Source organism: Ananas comosus, linkage group 4 (assembly GCF_001540865.1).
Source record: "Ananas comosus cultivar F153 linkage group 4, ASM154086v1, whole genome shotgun sequence".
Classification (NCBI taxonomy): Eukaryota; Viridiplantae; Streptophyta; class Magnoliopsida; order Poales; family Bromeliaceae; genus Ananas; species Ananas comosus.
In genome coordinates, this window is record NC_033624.1 from 13,790,357 (window position 1) to 13,810,958 (window position 20,602).

The 20,602-nt window shown below is 32.9% G+C and overlaps 2 protein-coding genes across 5 annotated transcripts; both read right to left on the reverse strand.

Moving 5' to 3' along the window:
* On the reverse strand, window positions 7,719-13,299 carry LOC109709248 (transcription initiation factor TFIID subunit 15b-like). Of its 4 annotated transcripts, none has more exons than XR_002215941.1 (8): window positions 13,054-13,299; window positions 12,830-12,959; window positions 11,941-12,745; window positions 11,140-11,290; window positions 10,980-11,061; window positions 9,012-9,393; window positions 8,645-8,775; window positions 7,719-8,470 (listed from the first exon to the last, which is right to left on the reverse strand). XR_002215941.1 is itself a non-coding variant. In XM_020231380.1 (6 exons), the coding sequence occupies exons 1-6, from the start codon at window positions 13,172-13,174 to the stop codon at window positions 9,273-9,275; spliced, it is 1,410 nt and encodes a 469-aa protein (XP_020086969.1). In that variant the 5' UTR covers window positions 13,175-13,299; the 3' UTR covers window positions 8,838-9,272. The 4 variants fall into 4 exon arrangements, 1 of the variants encoding a protein (XP_020086969.1); XR_002215943.1 differs by lacking the exon at window positions 7,719-8,470 and having other exon boundaries at window positions 8,484-8,775; window positions 9,012-9,063; window positions 9,186-9,393; XR_002215942.1 differs by lacking the exons at window positions 7,719-8,470; window positions 8,645-8,775 and having other exon boundaries at window positions 8,844-9,063; window positions 9,186-9,393.
* Window positions 15,047-16,026, reverse strand: LOC109709664. The gene is made up of 2 exons (XM_020231987.1): window positions 15,541-16,026; window positions 15,047-15,245 (listed from the first exon to the last, which is right to left on the reverse strand). The coding sequence occupies exons 1-2, from the start codon at window positions 15,992-15,994 to the stop codon at window positions 15,187-15,189; spliced, it is 513 nt and encodes a 170-aa protein (XP_020087576.1). The 5' UTR covers window positions 15,995-16,026; the 3' UTR covers window positions 15,047-15,186.

Here is a 20,602-nt window from a genome sequence, read left to right on the forward strand (position 1 = left end):
TTCTACAACGATTTACTTACGTGATGTTTATGATTTTTTTTTTCGTTTGCTTTGATTAGAAAAATTATCATTCTATCTCTTTTGGTGAATTATATTAACTGCCCAATTAATGATGTAGAATAATGTGTAATATATATATATATATATAGAGTCCGGCTATTATACTCTTATGAATACGATCGTCCTCGTATTCATAAGTCGTTTTTAATAATAGAGCTTCAAAATCGACGATACATACTTCCGGCTATTATACTCTTATGAATACGATCGCCCTCGTACTCATAAATCGTTTTTGATGATAGAGCTTTTGAATCGACAACACATATCAAATATTATCTAAAGCATTTAAATCTTCTAGAAATTAAATTTTATCATTTTTTCACATTATTTACCTTACGATCAAAATGCGACAAAATTGACAAATTTTAAAGTTTAACAGTGGTAAATAATTAGAATATGTTGAATTTGTGATAGAATATATATTCTATTCACTAGATAAATATCAATAACTCCGATCTGAAGGATCCAATCATTCATTTTTAGGACGTCATTCGATTTTGACCGTCCATTTTATACTCGTTTGATAGATTTTATTATAATTTTAAAAGTTACGAAATTTATTTTTTAGAAGTTTCAAATACTTTAAATTATATTTAATATAGTGGATTGTCGATTCGGAAGCTTTATCATCAAAAATAATTTATTAGTACGAAAGACTCTATACTTATCAAGAGTACAGTAATCCTACTCTCAATATATATATTCCCCCCATTAATTACATAGCAATTGATGTGGTTTCCACGTTGTGGTTTTGACCAAGTCGTTTGGAGATTCCCCTTATCTCCTCTCACGTAGATAGAGAGATGAGCTAATTAATGAAGGGGGAGGAGGAGGAGGTTGTGGGTGTAGAAACGATGCAACCAAAAACAANAGTATGTAATTTTCTTACGTTGATGTTTCTGATTTTTATCATTCCCTTTGATTAAAACAATTACGCTTCTATTCATAAATTACATCGCTCTTTTCATGATTGCAAACAGTTTATAAGGTACTAATTTTAAAAGTAATTAATACACGAAATGTGTCGATCACCCCGGCCGCCATTTAGGCAATTGAGCTCTCTTCCGAAGAAAAAGTTCTACAATACAACGATTACTTACGCGATGTTTATGATATTTTTTTTTCGTTTGCTTTGATTAGAAAAATTATCATTCTATCTCTTTTGGTGAATTATATTAACTGCCCAATTAATGATGTAGAATAATGTGTAGTCCGGCTATTATACTCTTATGAATACAATCGTCTTCGTATTCATAAGTCGTTTTTAATAATAGAGCTTTAGAATCGACGATACATACTTTCGGCTACTATACACTTATGAATACGATCGCCCTCGTACTTATAAGTCGTTTTCGATGATAGAGCTTCCAAATCGACGACAAATATCAAATATTATCTAGAGCTTTTAAACCTTCTAGAAATTAAATTTTATCATTTTTCCACATTATTTACCTTACGATCAAAATGTGACAAAATTGACAAATTTTAAAGTTTAACAGTGGTAAAGAATTAGAATATGTTGAATTTTTGATAGAATATATATTCTATTCACTATCTAGATAAATATCAATAACTCTGATCTGAAGGATCCAATCATTCACTTTTAGGACGTCATTCGATTTTGACCGTCCATTTTATGCCCGTTTGATAGATTTTATTATAATTTTAAAAATTACGAAATTTATTTTTTAGAAGTTTTAAATATTTTAAATTATATTTAATAGAGTGGATCGTCGATTCAGAAGCTTTATCATCTAAAATAATTTATTAGTATGAAAGACTCTATACTTATCAAGAGTAAGAGTACAGTAACCCTGCTCTCAATATATATATATTCCCCCCCCCCATTAATTACATAGCAATTGATGTGGTTTCCACGTTGTGGTTTTGACTAAGTCGTTTGGAGATTCCCCTTATCTCCTCTCACGTAGATAGAGAGATGAGCTAATTAATGAAGGGGGAGGAGGAGGTTGTGGGTGTAGAAACGATGCAACCAAAAACAATCCTTAAAAAAAAAAAAAACCCTAACCCTAGAGAGAGAGAGAGAGAGAGAGAGAGAGAGAGAAGGGCTCGACGTGAATGTTTGTTGACAGACATTCACGTGGGCACGTCTCGGGTCCTCTCACTCTCTCCCTCTACGTCGAGTAATTTGAGTGCACAACAAACTATGCATCCCATCCTTTAAATTTACTCTTTCAGATGAATCATTGAGTCTCTACAACGGAGACCCCACATCTATTAAAAAAAAAAAAAAAACACTATTTTGAAGATGCGAGCGAAAACAAATAATAGCATGCATGCTGATTTTATATATATATATATATAGTTAATGATGCTTAAAAGCTTCCCAGACTCCTAATATAGTATAGTTTTATATTTGAAAGTATCGGTTAAAATGTCGATAAATAAAGAGTTGTCACGTATATACCGACGCAACCGACACTTTAAATCATTAGAAAATTAAAAATTCTAATACTTTAAAACGTCAAAAAATTAAAAATAATAGTAAAATATATTATTTAATAAATTAATCTGGTGTAGTAGAGGCTTCCTATAACAACGCTTTTGAAAACGTTAGCTTCAAGCGCCATCTTAAAAGTGTTCTTATATTGAAATTTCTTTTGTATAATGAATGTAAATCGTATCATGTCCGAACAATTAGAAAAAATAATAGATGAATAAGAAGAAATTTTTAGAGCTAGTTTTGATATCATATTATCATGTTACTTAAAAAAAAAAAAAAAAGCTGGAATGGGAAAAAGAAAGAATTTGAACCAACCCAAAAGAGCTTGGTATCTACATACTAGTCGAGCCTAGTGGTCCACAAAAGCTTGACTAGCCAATCAAATAATAATTAATTATATATTATACGTACACTATTTTGTATTTTTTTAAAAAAATAATTTTGAGTATAGAAGAAGATGCCGACACATTGATCAACTAATTATAAATTTATTCAAACTCTATATAGAATCAAAGGATCTTTCTATTACACGCCACCCCAATTCACTATACACATTAAAGATTAATAAAAAAACAATCAATTAACAAACAAACACAAACACACACACACACACACACACACACACACATAACGGTTAGACATCTTGCAAGCTATGCCCTCCTAGGGTTTGATTAACAAGTCCTTTCGCAGAATCAAATTGAGGGGGCCTCTTAATGAGACCTGACACCAAATTAACTCATGGAGAATATTATAAAACAAACTCATTGCTACAGAGAGAGAGAGAGAGAGAGAGAGAGAGAGAGAGAGATACACTAAACAAAAAACAAATAATGGTTGTTGAAGCCACAAGCTTCTACTAGTATCCAAAGCCCTATGCCCACCACCCATGCATTTAATGTGCTCACATGACAAGCTTCAAAGACACCACTCTCTCCTCTCCCTTGTGTTCCAATCAAGTACTGCTTCTGCTTCTCACCAATTTGCTAGCTAAGTTGTCATGTTTCTTTATTTCTTAATTTCTTTTTTTTTTTAGATTATGTATAGCCCTTTGATGAGTTGTACTTTAAATATTGTATGGAGATCACTCAACTGTAGAACATTTTGAAGTAGCTAGGTTCCGAGACTTTTTTAAGCTCTATCGACAGGCTCACCACCGCTGCTTTAATTTATTTTGACTTGTTTATTAGCTGAAAGGAGTGTAGATTTTGTTAATAATTAACAATTAATCAAGTGTTGATTTTAAATTCAACTGAAGCGTTGATTTTGACGAAATCGTGAATTCAAATTACTCAAGAGGATCCAATGAAAAGCAAATAGAAGTTCATAAGACAATCTCAAAAAGGTCTACAGTTGTAGGGGACACCTATATATTTCCACCAAATTGAGATTAAACATAGTTTTGAGTGTTGGAAATTAACCCTATCATGTTTTCTTCCAAAGCTGGCACCTGCAACGTATATAGCAGCTCTAAGCACTAGGGGGGAGAGAGAGACATTGAGAGAGAGAGAGAGAGAGAGAGAGAGAGAGAGAGGGGGGGTAGGAGAGAAACAGACATCTTAGATGTCTTGCTTAATGAGAGGGGGAAGTAAAAACAAAAAGAAAAACATGCGAGCTCCAATGCAACACAATAAATGCATGGGTTGCATGGAGATTCGTTTTGCATGAACCGAGCTACCCATTATTATTATTATTATTATTATTATTATTATTTTATATATTTTTAGAGAGAGATATTTAACAGTGCTTTTAAGCTAAATATAAAAAAGTTTGGAGAGATAGGAATCACGATGGGAAAATACATTAGAAAAGAGATTTTTTTTTTTACTCTTGAAAGCATTCGTGAGAAAAAAGATTTTGTTTTTCTAAAAAAATTTGAAAAACGAAAAAACAAATATAAAAAAATAATTTTGAATATAAAAAAGTTCTATTCTTAAATTTTAAAGATCATTCAATTTCAACCATTTACTTTGACATGATTTACTTACTAAATAAACAATTAATTTTTATTCCTAAGAATTTCATATTATCCTAAATTATATTTAATAGTGCGGATTATTAATTTGAACATCTTAAGATTGAAAACAAAATTATAATACCGAAGCTCCGATACAATAAATATATATATTATCATTATAAATATATAATTAAATTATATCGTAAATGAATTTTTTTTATCAAATTTTCTCAAGTTATAATACAAAATGATCTATTCATCCCTCACAATAGTTAATCCTTATATAATTTATAACCTTTGGTTTAAGTTCTGTTATTTAGGATAGTTTTCTTATTTGAAGCAAAATATTACAAATAAAAGTAATCAAAGTAATTAAACTATAAGAATACAAATATAAACTAATTAAAAGTATTGCAATACAAATCAAAAGTAAAATAAAGAATTACTAAACTACACCTAAAATGATAAATAAAAAGATTTAAAAGTAATTAAAGTAAACTATAAAAATTACGAAAATAAAATAAACAGATATTAACATAAATCGAAGTTAAAATAAAAAACTATGGAATATTTAAAATAACACAGAGATCTAAAATAAACCTAACAAACAGTATCTAATTCTTCAAGCCGTAACTACATAAATAAAATAAAAATAAACTACATGGAATAAAATAAAAACATACTAAATTAGTAAAAATGAAGACATTGAAATAATTAAACTAAACTAGAAAAATACAAATAATAAATACATACTATCAAGCATAACAAATGTAACAATAATTAAAGAGGTAGAAGGGATGAAACGGGTATTAATATACTTTGGGTGGAATATTCGTAATATAGATAATTTTGATCATTTGACAAAATCTAATTAATTGGCATTTTTTATATTAATAATTTTTGGAGAATTTTTATGTAATTAGAGGTTGACAAAAGAGCACCCATGAAATTAATTCTTTTAAATAATTCAAAAATTTTTTACCTTGATTTAACAACAAAAATACCCTAAATCTGAGCCGTCGAAGCACCTCAGATTCCAGTCATTGGATGGGATAGGAAAAAATTCGTCACTGTAACGGTTCCACATAAAGAACTAAATAAAATATAATATAACAGTTTTATTTTAAAATGATGTTTTAAAAATAATTAAGAATATATTCTAAAAAAATGAGAAAAAAATGTATTAAATATTTTTAATTTTATGTGAAATAACAGTAATAAGGGAAATTTTCTCAATACAAACTGAGGCCAAGATGATACCATAGGCCGAGTTCTGAACAGCACTAAAATCAAATCTTATCTGATCTATTGATGTTCAAGGCAGGGTAAAGAGTCAAGTATACTATGGCTAAACTACTTGGAAAAAAAAAGAAGAAAAAAAAAAAGCTCTTACACTATTTTAGCTTGTAAACAATCACAATTCAAATAGGACCCAAAAAGTTGTGTGTTAAACTTCGATTAAAGCATACCGACATAAGACTCTAAATTACAACTTAATTAGCTAAATCAAAAACTACGTAAATTTTTTCTTTAACTAAAGTCACTAAAATAGAAACGTACTACGCAATTTGTTCAATTTTTATTATTCTAGTATCTGATATAAGACAAAATTAATTTGTGTAAAATTTTGCATACTAGTAATCCTTTCACATTTCTAAACTTATTAAAGACAATAATAAAATATCGCAAATTCTTTCTTCTTTTTGTTTTTCCCCCTTACTGTGTATGTGCTGTAAGGCCACGTTGCCTACTTCGATTCACCAGTTAAGATGAGGTAAAGCAAATGCGTTTACGCGTATCTCACTCATAATTTTTGTCAATTGGTGAAAAGAAATGCTGATGCTACAATCACTTCACCCATTCCCGAGAGGAAAATAAGTTTTACATTTATATAAAAATAATGTTTGGAACATATTGAGCCATTCACCTTCTGCATGTAATATCGATAGAGAAAACACATGAAAACCAATTTTAAGTGACATATTAAAACAGGAAGATTGTTCATACATTCTCTCTGTGTTGCTATTGTTACAATCGATTTTGTTACCCCTCGTATCTGACCACATAAGGTAATTAATATCAGTAAAACAACACCCACAATCTACTGGTTTTGCAGATCAGAGTATTAAAGAATATTTAAGTTTATCACTAGGAAACAATAACTAGCAATTCTTTTTAAAGTTCATATCGAGGAGAAACTACTATCAGTAATCCACTATTCATGACAAGAAAAAATATGGAGGCGAAAATAGTCGTAATGACACTATATAAAATATAGTAACTAAAGATTACTATATAAACACACAATCCCAACTTGTAAAATGACATTACATTTTATTAAAGAACCACGTCAAAAACCAGGAAGCGTGGAGATCAGAGTCGATAAGAACTAAACCCAGACCACGACCGAAACAGACTGAAGCGTAGGGCTCAAACGGGAATAGGATCGAGATTGGTTAAGGATCCGAGCGAGTCTTGACTCGTGACATGTCAACTGGCCACAAAAATTGTCCAAAGACAGCTAAGGCCTCAAGAAAGGCAAAAAATCAAAGGGAAAATATACGGAGACATTTTTGATGCTCCTACGTAACAAGTCATTAGCACCTTCAGTGATGAAACTCGATTTATGCTATTTTGAATAAAAAATATTCGAAGTCATAGAAGTTAGACAATAAATATATAAATTTCCAAATCTTTACATACATTTTTATACTCACCAACACACAAATAATGACTAGCATTAGTACAGATAAGAAAGTGCAGGCTACAGAAATTGAAAAAAAAAAACGTACATACATTTTCTAAATTATAGACGACTTCGAATCGTTGATCAATTCTTCCAAAATTTAAATTTTACTATCCATCATTTCAATTAATTTTACTAAATTTTAAATCAATTACTTTGATAAATTTATAATTACAAATTATTATATAAAATACACTAAAATTGTAAAAATAAACAACATTCCATTGACGGCCCAAATCAAGCAAATTGAAAATTTTGATTGTAAAATCAAAATTAAAAAAATTTAATAGTCATTTTAAAATAATATATAGTTCAGATAAATTTTGTATGTTTTTACTTAAAAAAAATATATATCACAGAGGTGGAGGTCCCCCAGTGAGTAAATATGCTTGCTGAAAGAGCAGCTCTCACCAGAAATGAGAACAAGCAGACAATATGTTGCCTCCACAGCAACATAACTCCAATTTACTATGCTAAGTATATGGTTCTAAGAATTCAAAAATAATTTAAGTTGCAATTACCTTTGGTGCTCAATCACACGACAAAAATCGAAAATAAGGTAAGACATTCCATATGCAACCACCACGTCGAATACTCCCAACATAATCTCTCCCCACACTTCCATTGCGGTTCAATGCAGTCAGCCACATCGGAAGACCTTGCTGGGGATGCATTCTTCAAATCCGACCGCTTTTCTCAAAGCACATTAAAACTGAGCTCTATGGCTCTATGAAATGACAGTAAAAATTTCCATTGAAAAACCAGCGGGTTCCATTGAAGAACCGGCTAGATGCTTCACAGGTTACCACTCTTACTTCATAGCATCAGAGAAGCAAAGATCTAACATAGTCCCAAGTTTTCGTTGGACGTTAAAAAAGTTTATAACGGTTTGCAGCACTTTTCAATTTCAATTAAGCTCTGAAGCAAGCAAAGCAGTCAGGCGCATAAATTAAGTTCTTCCATGTTGCGACGAGAAAAATTTTCAACTTAATCATTAGACAGGCGCACAAGCTACCGGCAAGAACACATACTAATGTGCTTAGATATCCCACTGCACCTCTAACGAAGGATGCGGAAGAGGAAGTGACACAAGCATCATCAGGACATTAGATGACTGCTACCAGATTAGTACCTTTTCTGCAAATCCTAATGGATCTAGTAGACATCTCCGACAATCTCCTCCAATCCATAGACATTGGGATATAGCGTTGTCATGATTGTGTACAATGCTCAACTTGGAGGAAAGCTAGGAATAGTTGATACAGCATAAAGCTATTTAGCACTAACCCGAATGCGTCTGCAGCTAGGTGAACTTTTTAGGTACGTGAATTGAAGGACTACCAAAAAGTTATGAAGACCAAACGTTTGGTTGACCAAGGAAAAAGAGATTAGATAAAGAAGAGGGGGGAGAGAGACCCACCTGAATATGTAGGTGCTCCGAAATTTTCAGTCCTCGAAGGAAGCATCTCCATTCAAGAAGGATGATTTAGGTTTTGATAATTAGGTAAGTCCGCTTGTGGCGCCTACGTCTTCTTTTTGAGCCAGATAAGGCTTCAAGATATTAAAAGTCCATTGAATGGAATATCATGGAGGCATGGATTAACATAAACACACAATCAAAGAAAAACAGTAAGCAACACTTGATAAATAAAAATAAACAAAAGCACAAAATCGTGATTAAAGCAAGACTATGTATTCATGCAGAAGAGTTAAAAAATACCACCTAAACAGATTAATGGTGACAGGGAAACTAATGATTGTAAATATCAAAATAGAGTAGCACTCACCTGAAAATCTCAAACCTACCAGCAAATTTTCGCAGATTATATCCACTTGCCTCTAGAAAAAAACATTCACACAACTTTTAATTAATTTATGGTCAAATAGAAAACTGCCGCCCATCCAGATTTTCTTCAGATAATAAGATAGAAAAAGCCTAAGGGAGAATAAAGTCCACCTACCTTAGGCTCCTTTGTATGAGTGAATAGGTAATAGAAACAGTTTCTCACAGATCACATTCTCAGTACATTTTTAACTGATTCTCTTCTTCAGTATGGTCGAGAGCGGAAACCACCGCCGCGGTTCCTGTCAGGCCCCGCACCTCCACCATCACGGAAATTGTCCCTGCGCCTGTCACCACCACCACCATACCCACCACCTCTGCCACCCCTGCTCCATAAGATACATTAAAAGAATATAATGAAAATTAGAATGAAAATGTGTAAGGAGCAAATATCTTCAACCATTTGTTATGAATAAGAACCGCTATCTCAAAATGTAGCAAACCAACTAACACTTTTGACAACAAAATGCAAAAAAAGAGGAAGGGAAAATACGTTCTACATTGGCAAAGTCATCAATAGCCCGCAGATAGTATCAAAAGGCATTAGCATCAATGCAAATACCAAACCAATACAAATACCAAACAATTAAAAGTAGATCATCATCTTGGTTCTTTCCCAGTCTAAAACAATCTGTTTATCTGCATATGTCGACAAGAAGAGCTAATACAGTACTTGCAACGACAAATGGGAACAAAGGGAGTACAACTTATTTCTACAAATTATTATAGAATATCAAAAAAATTTCAAAAGCTCCAAAAATAATCTCATAGCTTCAATCACAAAAGAAACAGTATCAATCATGGAAAGAAAATTACATTACAACATTTTCTTTTAGCCTCTTACTTAAACAATTATACCAAACGCACTTCTTTAATTTCTCTATTCTAAATTTCTAGTATTATCGATCTAGAACAATTTTACCTTTCAGTGTAGTTCACCGCAAACAAATTACATTATTTTCCTTCATAGTTCATTAGGTTCCCTTGTAAATAGTTTATTCCAAATTGTCATCCAAATACAATTTCCCGAACAAGTTCACTATCTAGAAGGCTACAAGAATCATACAAATGCATCTGCTTAACCACTACATTGGGAAGATACAGAAACCCTAAGTAAAACATGGCCAACGACCTAAAAGTATTAGTTATGCAAGAATATTTTAATAAATCCAGATGATGAAAATATTTCCATTTCTCTAGAAATCGCAGGAAACAATTAAACACCAAAAAAAATGGTTTATTCAGATATCCAAACAATGAAAAAACTAGTGATCAAGATATTCACCCTAAATATTTATAGTTCTCAACGAAGAACTCATGTAAAATTCTATCTTACTTGTCCACCCTTTTCATTCTTCTTCCACCGATTTGGAGACCTGAAGAAGAGGGAACTTACCTAGTATGCTGCAGTTTATGACATCTAGTACCTCCAATTGAATCATATCAAACGAACAACAAAAAACTACAGTTGAAAATTGCAGAATTATAACATCTAGTACCTCAAAACAAATAATAAGAAAACAGAAAGAAAATACAAGCAACTTGTCAACAGCTAAACAGACATTCTATAAGCACCCAAGTATTTGTACATATAGGTAAATATGGCGAACCAAAACTAACAGCATATGAGATGCAAAACCAACCAGGACCAAATGTAAAGATCTCTCAAAAGTAAAACAGCCATTATAATCTTTACGTTTGGTATTATAAATGTACTACAAGACAACAGCTTTAAAATCCACTATGAGGAAACAGCTAATACTTCTTTAGAGATATAAATAGTCCTAGTTACAAATCTCACATTCATTAAAATCAGAGACTCAAAGCACAAATGAAACATCAAAAAAGATACCAGCTTCGCCTGTGTCATGTAGAACAAAATAACAAACAAAATGAGCAGAAGAGATTTTACCCATGGCCATATGCAGGTGGAGCTTTAGGTGCTGTTTTTTCAGCCATGGCAACGCTTATCTTGTAGCCTCTCATATCATAATCTGTGAAAAAACAGTTGTATATATCAAATAAATTTAGAATAAACAAATAATAAATAGCAAATAGAAGGCAGCTCTCACTGTTATAAAATCCACCAGCTGAATGCGCAGCAGAGGGATCTTCATAAGAAAGAACAGCATCACCTTTATTTTTTCCCAGGTCATCAGTATATATTTTAATATTCCAAGGCCACTGATCCTTGTAGCCACGTTTCTGCTTAATCCTTCCAACCTTTAAAAAAAAAGGTCTAGAACAGTTAAATTCAGCAAAGGGGAAAATATTAAGCAATTAAAAAACGGATACAAATTTCAGCACTACTAATAAGCACACACATAGCACTACAAGTATTTAAGGTAATCAGTTACCACAGTACCAACATAATTAATAGCCGCCGCCGCCAACACCATCACCACCACCATAAATTTCAATATGGTTTTGATACAAGAACCATGTTTATTCTCATAAGAGAGAACAACTTCTGACAAGATAAACCACACTTTTACAGAAGAATTATGTACAAGCGGATGAAGAGCTCCATGTAATTATAGCAAATCAGTGATGACCTCCCGACCTACTACTTTTAGCAATAACAACACAATGACGCATTTCCTACAACTCATACTATTGTCAAACATAATGTCAGAATAGTATGCAATTCACATATTTCATAAAAGGCTAAATGCGCATACACACATACACATACATATATGTACGTATGTACACATAGAGAATTTATGAACTAAATAAAGGACAAATAAGAACTAATTAATACATACATACATATACATATGTATGTATGTATATATATAGAATTTATGAACTAAATAAAGGACAAATAAGAACTGATACTTTTTTTTAATTAAAATGAGAAGTTTCAATACCTGTCCAATCCCACCAAAAAGCTCCTGCAGTTCCTCAGCAGTAACATCAGGGGGCAAATTCGATATGTAAATCCTAGAATTATCACATGTATCCCCACAATTATCATCACATTGTTTAATCTTTCCAGAGGCCTCAACAGGAGCACCACCACCATAGCCTCCACCTCCCTGATAAGGAGGCGCACCACTACCATCACGAACAGGGACTGGCCGACCACCATAGCCGCCATCGTAGCCAACCGGTGCACCTCTGGACCCTAAAGGAGCATCACCGCCATAGGGGTTTGGTGGTGGAGCACCATAACTAGGTGGATAGGAACTCGGACCACCGAAACTTGGGTTAGGTGGCGGAACAGGGTCAACACCATATGAGTTATTCCCACCATAAGAATTCGGAGGAGATGAATAGTTCCCAACAGAACCCCCATACGAAGGAGGAGGAACCTGGGCATAGCCAGTTTCTTCTCTGCCTGGGTTGGGATAACCACCCTCTTCTCTACCCGGGGTATTACCATAACTCCCTCTTCCGCCATACCCACCGTTACGGCCACCGCGGCTTCCATCATAGCCGCGAGATCCACCACCGGACCCAAAATTACCGCCGCCTCCACGATTATAATCATCACCGCCACCAGAACCATAATCTCCGCCACCACGATTATACCGTCCTCCACCTCCACCACCTCCCCTGTTAAACCCACCGCCACCGCCTCCTCCCCCACGGTTCGAACCACCACCGCCGTTAGGGCACGGAGCACCACACTTATTGCATTCGACTCTTCTTGCAAAGTTCAAGTTCCCGCAGCTTACCCAAGAAACAAGTTTTATCAGACAAGAAGCACAACAAAAGAAACCCTAGATCAAGAAATCACAAGTACACAGTAAATACCTCGAATTAGGGCAAACCCAATCCCCTTCCCGGCCACTTCCGGGACCGCGTCCGCCGCCTCGCCCACCTCCGCCTCCGCCTCCGCGACCCCCACGGTCGCCGCCATGGTAGCCGCCGCCGCCGCCGCCGCCTACACAGATCAAAGAAATAGGTACAAAATCCAGGCGAAAATACACTAGATCCGAGAACTAGGCTAAGCAAAAGGGAGAAAGGCCCCTTCGTACCTCGCTGTCCATATCCGCCACCGCCACCGCCACCGTATCCTCCGCCGCCGCCGCCGCCGCCGCCGCCGCGCATCGGGGGACCGGAGTCGCCCGCGCCGCCGGAACCGTACGCTCCCGACATGGAACTAGGGTTTCGCTTCCCTCTTTCACTAGAGAGAGAGAGAGAAAGAGAGAGAGAGAGAGAGAGAGAAGAGTCGTTGAATTAGGGCAAATCCAAATTGCACCGCCGAGAGAGAGGGTCGGTTCTTCGCCAGCATTTAAATAGTCGTGCGAACGTTGATACGAAGGGGAGGTTGCGAAGATCGCTAATCGGACGGCTGTGATGGCGCTGCCGCTACAGCTTTTATTTACAAGTGTCAACGCGTCCAACACGATCGAGCTAAAGCTCAAGCTTGGCTCAAAGTTAGGCTCGTTTTGTGATCGAACCGAGCTCGAATTATTATTATTGTTATTATTATTATCCTATTTAATTTTGAGTCGTACTGGGAAAATAGAATATTAGCAAAATTACATTATTAAAATTTCTATTTATTTATGTGACCATTGATCAAATACATAAAATTAACCACTTAAATTGCATGATAAAATAGTAAAACTGTATGACGCCCCTCCATGTTGAAGTGGACTCCTAATATTTTTCCTTTTATAATTGGTATTTCTTTTTTTTAAAAAATGTTTTAATAAATTAAGAATTTCATATGAGAAATTAACAATGAACATATGCGGTATAAGGGATATAAGCAATGCAGCCATAACCGAAAAAATATTAAAGCTTTTTTTTTTGGAAAAATAAAAAAGCAAGCTGAAAATTCCAAACAACAAAAGCTGAAAATTCCGAACTGTCACGAGATGAGCTTGTTTGCATGCTTTTTTCTGGGACCTTTTTATAGTAACCGTATAAAAATTTTTAATTAAATTTTTTTAAAATTTTATTTGACTAATTAATTNTATTATTATCCTATTTAATTTTGAGTCGTACTGGGAAAATAGAATATTAGCAAAATTACATTATTAAAAATTCTATTTATTTTTGTGACCATTGATCAAATATATAAAATTAACCACTTAAATTGCATGATAAAATAGTAAAACTGTATGACGCCCCTCCATGTTGAAGTGGACTCCTTTTATAATTGGTATTTCTTTTTTAAAAAAAAATGTTTTAATAAATTAAGGATTTCATATGAGAAATTAACAATGAACATATGTGGTATAAGGGATATAAGCAATGCAGCCATAACCGAAAAAATATTAAAGCTTTTTTTTTTGGAAAAATAAAAAAGCAAGCTGAAAATTCCAAACAACAAAAGCTGAAAATTCCGAACTGTCACGAGATGAGCTTGTTTGCATGCTTTTTTCTGGGACCTTTTTATAGTAACCGTATAAAAATTTTTAATTAATTTTTTTTAAAATTTTATTTGACTAATTAATTCTTTTTTATAGATTTAATGTTATAATAAATAAGAATAAAAAAATACGATGAATAATTCACCATTTTCAGATTACTGTCTAGTTTTTAAATGAAATCTTGGAACTCAAGCTCCCAAACGCCACTACTAAAAGCTGTAGACGAGCTTGTAATGGTAGAAACTTCGATATTAATGGAGTTAGCCAAAGAAGTGTTAATAGTATATTGGTAATAAGAAGTAATCTGAGCTTTCCACACAACCAAAAAGTCCCAAAATTCATGTTGGTATACTAGACTCTTATATTCTAATTTATAATTTACCACGAGAGAAGTTGTTCGAACGCTCAGGAGTCAGGAGTTTTTATCTAGACATCTTAAAATAGATTAGAAGATGAGGGTTCCATAGTGCAGCTACAGGTAACTTCAGAAAAAATAGAGAGGAAAAAATAAAAATAAAAACTCGTCTCATAATTATCCTCTCCAAAATCAGATAATTAATTAACAATGAAATAAATCCACATATATATATATATATGGTCAACAAGGCTCAAACCAATTCGACCATAGTAAAAATATATACACACACAGTGCAGGAGCTTTTTAGCTAAAAAGTGGAGGTCACATGCACCTAAAGTTACAAATTAAAAAAGAGAAAAAGAAAAAAACCGTAGAGTACATTATTTAATTTCCAGATGAAATCATACAAAAACATAAGCCTAGTCTCCTTAGTCCTCAACGATGGAAATGAGAAGAGAAGCCTCATCTGCTCCTGGGGCTTGTTCATCTGTTTAATTTACAGAGGAATCAACATTAAATCAGTGTAAGCATTTTATAGCTAGAGTTATCAACCTCAGAAATTCGATGATGAATTTTCACACAAATGTTAGACTACTGCAATGTAGAGTTTTACTGCACCAAAAAGCTAAAATTAAATTATCTTTTAAGTAAAGGAAAAGAAAAAAAGAAAACTGTGTAACTGCAAGTAAGATTCATTAAATATGATCTGTGCTAGGCACATTATTAGATGTGTTAATATAATAATGCATAAGTAGAAGATCATAAGGGTAAAAGAAAGAGACCTGAAATAGGAAGAGAAGCAGGTAAAGTTGAGAGGAGGTGATTAATAACTCCACCACTAGAGGATTCCTCTCCTCCTTTTATCTTTTTACCACTTGGGGATATAGCTATTGTTGCATCCAATTTGGAGACTATATGATCTATTAATCCATCACCACCACCATTATTGGGTTCCTCATCCTCTTTTTGGTGGGTCTCTTCCATGCTCTCTTTAACCTCTTCTTTTTTCTCCTCCAAACCATGCGGAGAGAGGCTTGGAATGTTGATACTTAAGTTGGAGATTATGTGATCTATGATCCCCTCTTCTTTTCCTCTTGTTGCTGTATCCACACCCTCCTCTCTTTCTCCACCTGGGGATTTCTCTCTCTTCTGTCCTTCCTCTTCTTCTTCTTCTTCTTCTGGATTTAGATTTGTTAGAGAGGTCAACCTCTCTCTCTCATCAGCCACATCTTCCATGGTTTCTTCCTTCTTCTTCTTTTCTCTCTCTCTCTCTCTCTCTCTCCAGACTCTATAAGTTGTACATATATATATATATATATATATTTATATAGGATACTATCATTAGCACTAAGGTAGTATTTGATTCGGGTATAAGCAAGAATTAACTATTACAAAAATAGATACAAGTATGGGAATAAAAAAAATAGCATTTGGATGAAAATTGGATTGTTCCGGAGATTAAAAAATAACGTTTGGATAGATAATATGGAATAAGAAAAATAGTGGATAATTATATATAAAAAATGAAAGTGTCAGTGGGAATAGTTATACCAACTTATTTCAGATATTCGAGAACTATTATTTTCGAATAAAAAATTTGATTTTCGATATAAAGGGGATAACTTTCCCCCGTCCAAACGATGCCTAAGGGGGTGCTCAGGTAAAATTAGATAAGCACCTAAATGATATTCAAAATTTAAAATTTATTTATTATTTTATATTTTAATTTAATTTAATATTTAAAAATAGCACAAAAGGAATAATATAATTTTTTATATTAAAAGAAAAAAAATGCACTAAGTATAGATCAATTTGAAATAGGGTCAAACGGTATTAGTTTTTAAATTTTTTATTTAAATCATTACTTTAGTTAAATTTTAAAAATGCAGGAGATTCAATAGCATTCTTTTTTTTCTGGGGTAAATTTTTAGCGATTAAAACTACTCGATTCGCACGGAAAAAAAAAAAAAAAAAAAGCAAAAAGGACTAGCAATTAAAAAAAAAATAGAGACCATGTTGAAATATCCTATAGTTCGGTGGATCTATGTACGATTTTACAAACCCCGTTAGGTGGACACGTGTTAAAATAGGATCATGCTGCGTTCGCCCCGTTCCGTACCGCCTTGGAATTTGTAGCCCACCCAGAAAGTATAATCTAGGATGTAACGGTTATATATCACGTTGGCTAAATCTGACATGTGGGCCCCACAAACGTTGTAGGGCCCACATGTCAGCTTAATTACCGTGTTGTTTGGTGTTACACGGGAGACCATCTCGCTACGAAGGCGGTTCGGATCTAAACGGAGAGTGCGGCTCATCCGAGGCCGTTAGATCTTACACGGACGGTGGATCTCAGCTTTAATGCAATATTTTGTGAAACCATCTCGCTACAAAGGCGGTTCGGATCTGAACGGAGAGAGCGGCTGATCCGAGGCCGTTAGATCTTACACGGACGGTTGATCTCAGCTTTAATGTAATATTTTATGAAAATATATGTATGACAAACCCACAACTATAGGGCTTTCTCAAACAGATACTCTTTAACTTTTCTTTTTTCTTTTTTCTTTTTATTGGTAGATGGACTTTTTTTAAAAATTGTCTAACCATGCCTCAAATTTATGAGGCTCAAATCCGATCCACGACAATATATCACAGGAACAAATATGAATATTACTGAACTTTAATAAAAATAATAATATAAAAAATTAAATTTCATAAAGATATACGTGTAATGCGATATGTTTATAGAGATCTGTATACAATTAACTCTAGTAAATATTATTTACTAATGACTTAATGGAAACATCTTAAAAAGCAAAATGATCCATGGGCCGAGCTGGACAAGCGGTCTCACTAATAAACAATCCAATTTTGGGCTTTTAGGTTTTGATATGTCCATCCCGATCTTGGGCCGAAAAATTTATCTATCCGAAAAAAGCAATTTGATTCGTAATCGTATAAAAATGTATTTTTACAATGCTCACGAAAAGGACTAGTAGCGATTTTTTATTACGATCTTCTCAATAATTAATTTTTTATAATAGCATAAGACACAAGGTATAAAATAAAAGCGTATGTATATGATATCTCAAAAGCTCATTCAATTTTTTAAGCCTAGTAAAAATTTTCAAATTTTGTATTCGATAAATAATTGGTTTCTGAAAATTTTTTTAATTTCTAATGTAGAGAAGCCGCTCTAGAAGCTCTATCTATAGATCATTATTTTTTTTAAAAAAAATTTATAAATGAGATTTTAATACTCAGAGGCCATAGGCCCAACATTCTCATTTTTGGATCCATGGGCTTCTAAGTTACTGTTCTAGAGAAATTTTGTTTACTCAATGGATAGCTACAACTGGGGAGATGAATTATAAACAACTCACATCCTATTTTGTTCTTGTACATTGACAAATTTTGATTCATCATCAAGGATTTTGAGAGTGCTTATTCTTGTTGGTTTATTAACTTATAATAAATTTCTTAAAGCCTAAGTACCCGTGCCTTTCTTTTATTATGTTTCCTCCGAATCAATACTCATAACACTACTTTCTATGATTCTATCAAAAAGAAAAAAAAAAAAAAGAAGAAAAATTCTATTCATTCGATTGAGCTAACTGTATCGGACGTCCCGGATATATCTTGCCACTAATAAAAGGCGAAATTGTCTCATATATACTTAAAATTTTTCTGCGCACACGAAACTGTAAAGAAATAATGCCTCAAACTATTCGAGGTAAAGTTACTTCTGATTCTCCCGCCCGACAAAGCATTGTGCGAAATCAAGATTAAGCACTATATCTTTGTGCATCTACTTTCACATCATATCATTACATTAACATCACCATGGAAAAGATAATTTAATCTCTTATCTATTCCCTGGTATTTGACCATTTGGTATTGCTTAACTTGTTAACACACTTCTATATATAGTTAAGGGAGTGATTGACTAAATTGCAATTTCTGAGTTTTTGAATATCTCTAATTCATTGTATATATAGTTTCAGTTAATTTATATAGAATAAACTAATTTTGACTTTAAAATAAGTGGGTGATAAATATTATATAACTGGATGGGTTGAGTATTATTACTCAAAAATTAGTTATTTGTTGGCGTAAATCATGCTAGGTATATAATATATATGGTGTATTCATAGTTTCATACAGGATTGTGAAGCTTCTAAAAGTAGGTATCGTTCACCCACACTTGATTAACTTAATTAATAGAATTTATTAATATTTTTACTTAGGCCAATAATGAAAAAACCGTGACACTTCTCCCACACATAAAAAAATATTCCTAACCATCAACATACACACTCTAATCATTAATTAATTCTAAACAAATATTTAATTTCTACCAAAGTTTAGCCACATCTATTTTATTTAAAAAATATATCGAGAGTATATGAGGCGATCGGTTGTGACATGAGTATCATTGTAATTAATTAAGTTTACAATTAATTGGTAATTCTCACTAAAATACTTAATTAAATAATAAATTTAGATGTTTTGGTGTAAGTAAGCGATTGTAACATAAGTTGTGTGCATTAAGTATAATTAAAATATTAGTTACGAATTAAATTAGAGGTTTTTAATTATGCGAGACATAAGTTGTGAACTAACTTTAGGTAGCAGCATTTTAAATTATTTTTTAAAAAAGAAAATTAAAGATGTGGATCGTTCGACGCCTATATTTCAAAATGGTGTTGCAAATATTCAACTCTTTTTCTCCTATATTTTGAGAAATGGGTTGACCATATGCATGATTAATTAACTACTAGGTATTAATTAAGTCATAGTGTTGAGCTTTAATTAGTTCATTATGATCATTTCTTGTCCTATATTAATGAGTTTAAGGTCACATAAATGAATCTCATAATAGATATCTCCAATTATATATGGACGGAAAAATCTCAATCAATTTATTAAAGTTTTAGCTTTTTATGCTTTTTTTTTTTTAACCCTTCTTTAATTTATTGAAATAAAGTGTTTATTGAAATATCCCTTGTGTTGCATAAAATGATTATTCCTCGGCAAAAGTAATTCCCTACACATGTAAACCTTAGACTATATAGCATCCCACTAATATATTGGATAAATGCTCCTCCCAATATCAATTGGTGAGTGATGTATATAGTAATTCCAATAGCAGAAGCAATCGAGAGAGAGAAGGATATATATACTTTAATATTGGTGAATCCCTAGGTTATTATTATATAAATATAAGTAGATTAGTTGAGATAAAGAAGCAACTCCATAGAGCATAATTAAACACATCATCTTTAAATGACTACAACAGCAATAGTTTAATATTCCAGCTGATGTAACATGCTTAGAATACTTAAATCTAGCTACCTCACTCAATATGCATGAATATTTTGATATTCCTTTTGATTTATTAAATTATTTTGTAGTCCTTTCCTTGTTTTTCTTTTCTTTTTCTAATGCGGCATCTAATGATTCCTTCATCTGGTGCTGCAACTCGGCTGAGAATTGGCATTTTATTAACATAAAAATTAAGCTGATTAAAATTATTTACTTTTTCTTAAATATTATTTCATGATATGCAATATTGTAATATAGTATAGAATATATATAGAGTACGTCTCTTTTACTTTCGAAAGTACGGAGGTCTCCGTACTTATAAGTTGTTTTCGATGATAGGATATCCGATTCGACAATCGGCTCCGTTAGATATAATCTATCATATTGGAACTATCTAGAAATCTAATTTCATACACTACAACAGAACTAGATTATAGGGACACATGTTTGGGACACTTTTGAGTAAGTGTCCCATTTATGCTAAAACTTAAAAAAATATCTACTAATGCCTAAATATAA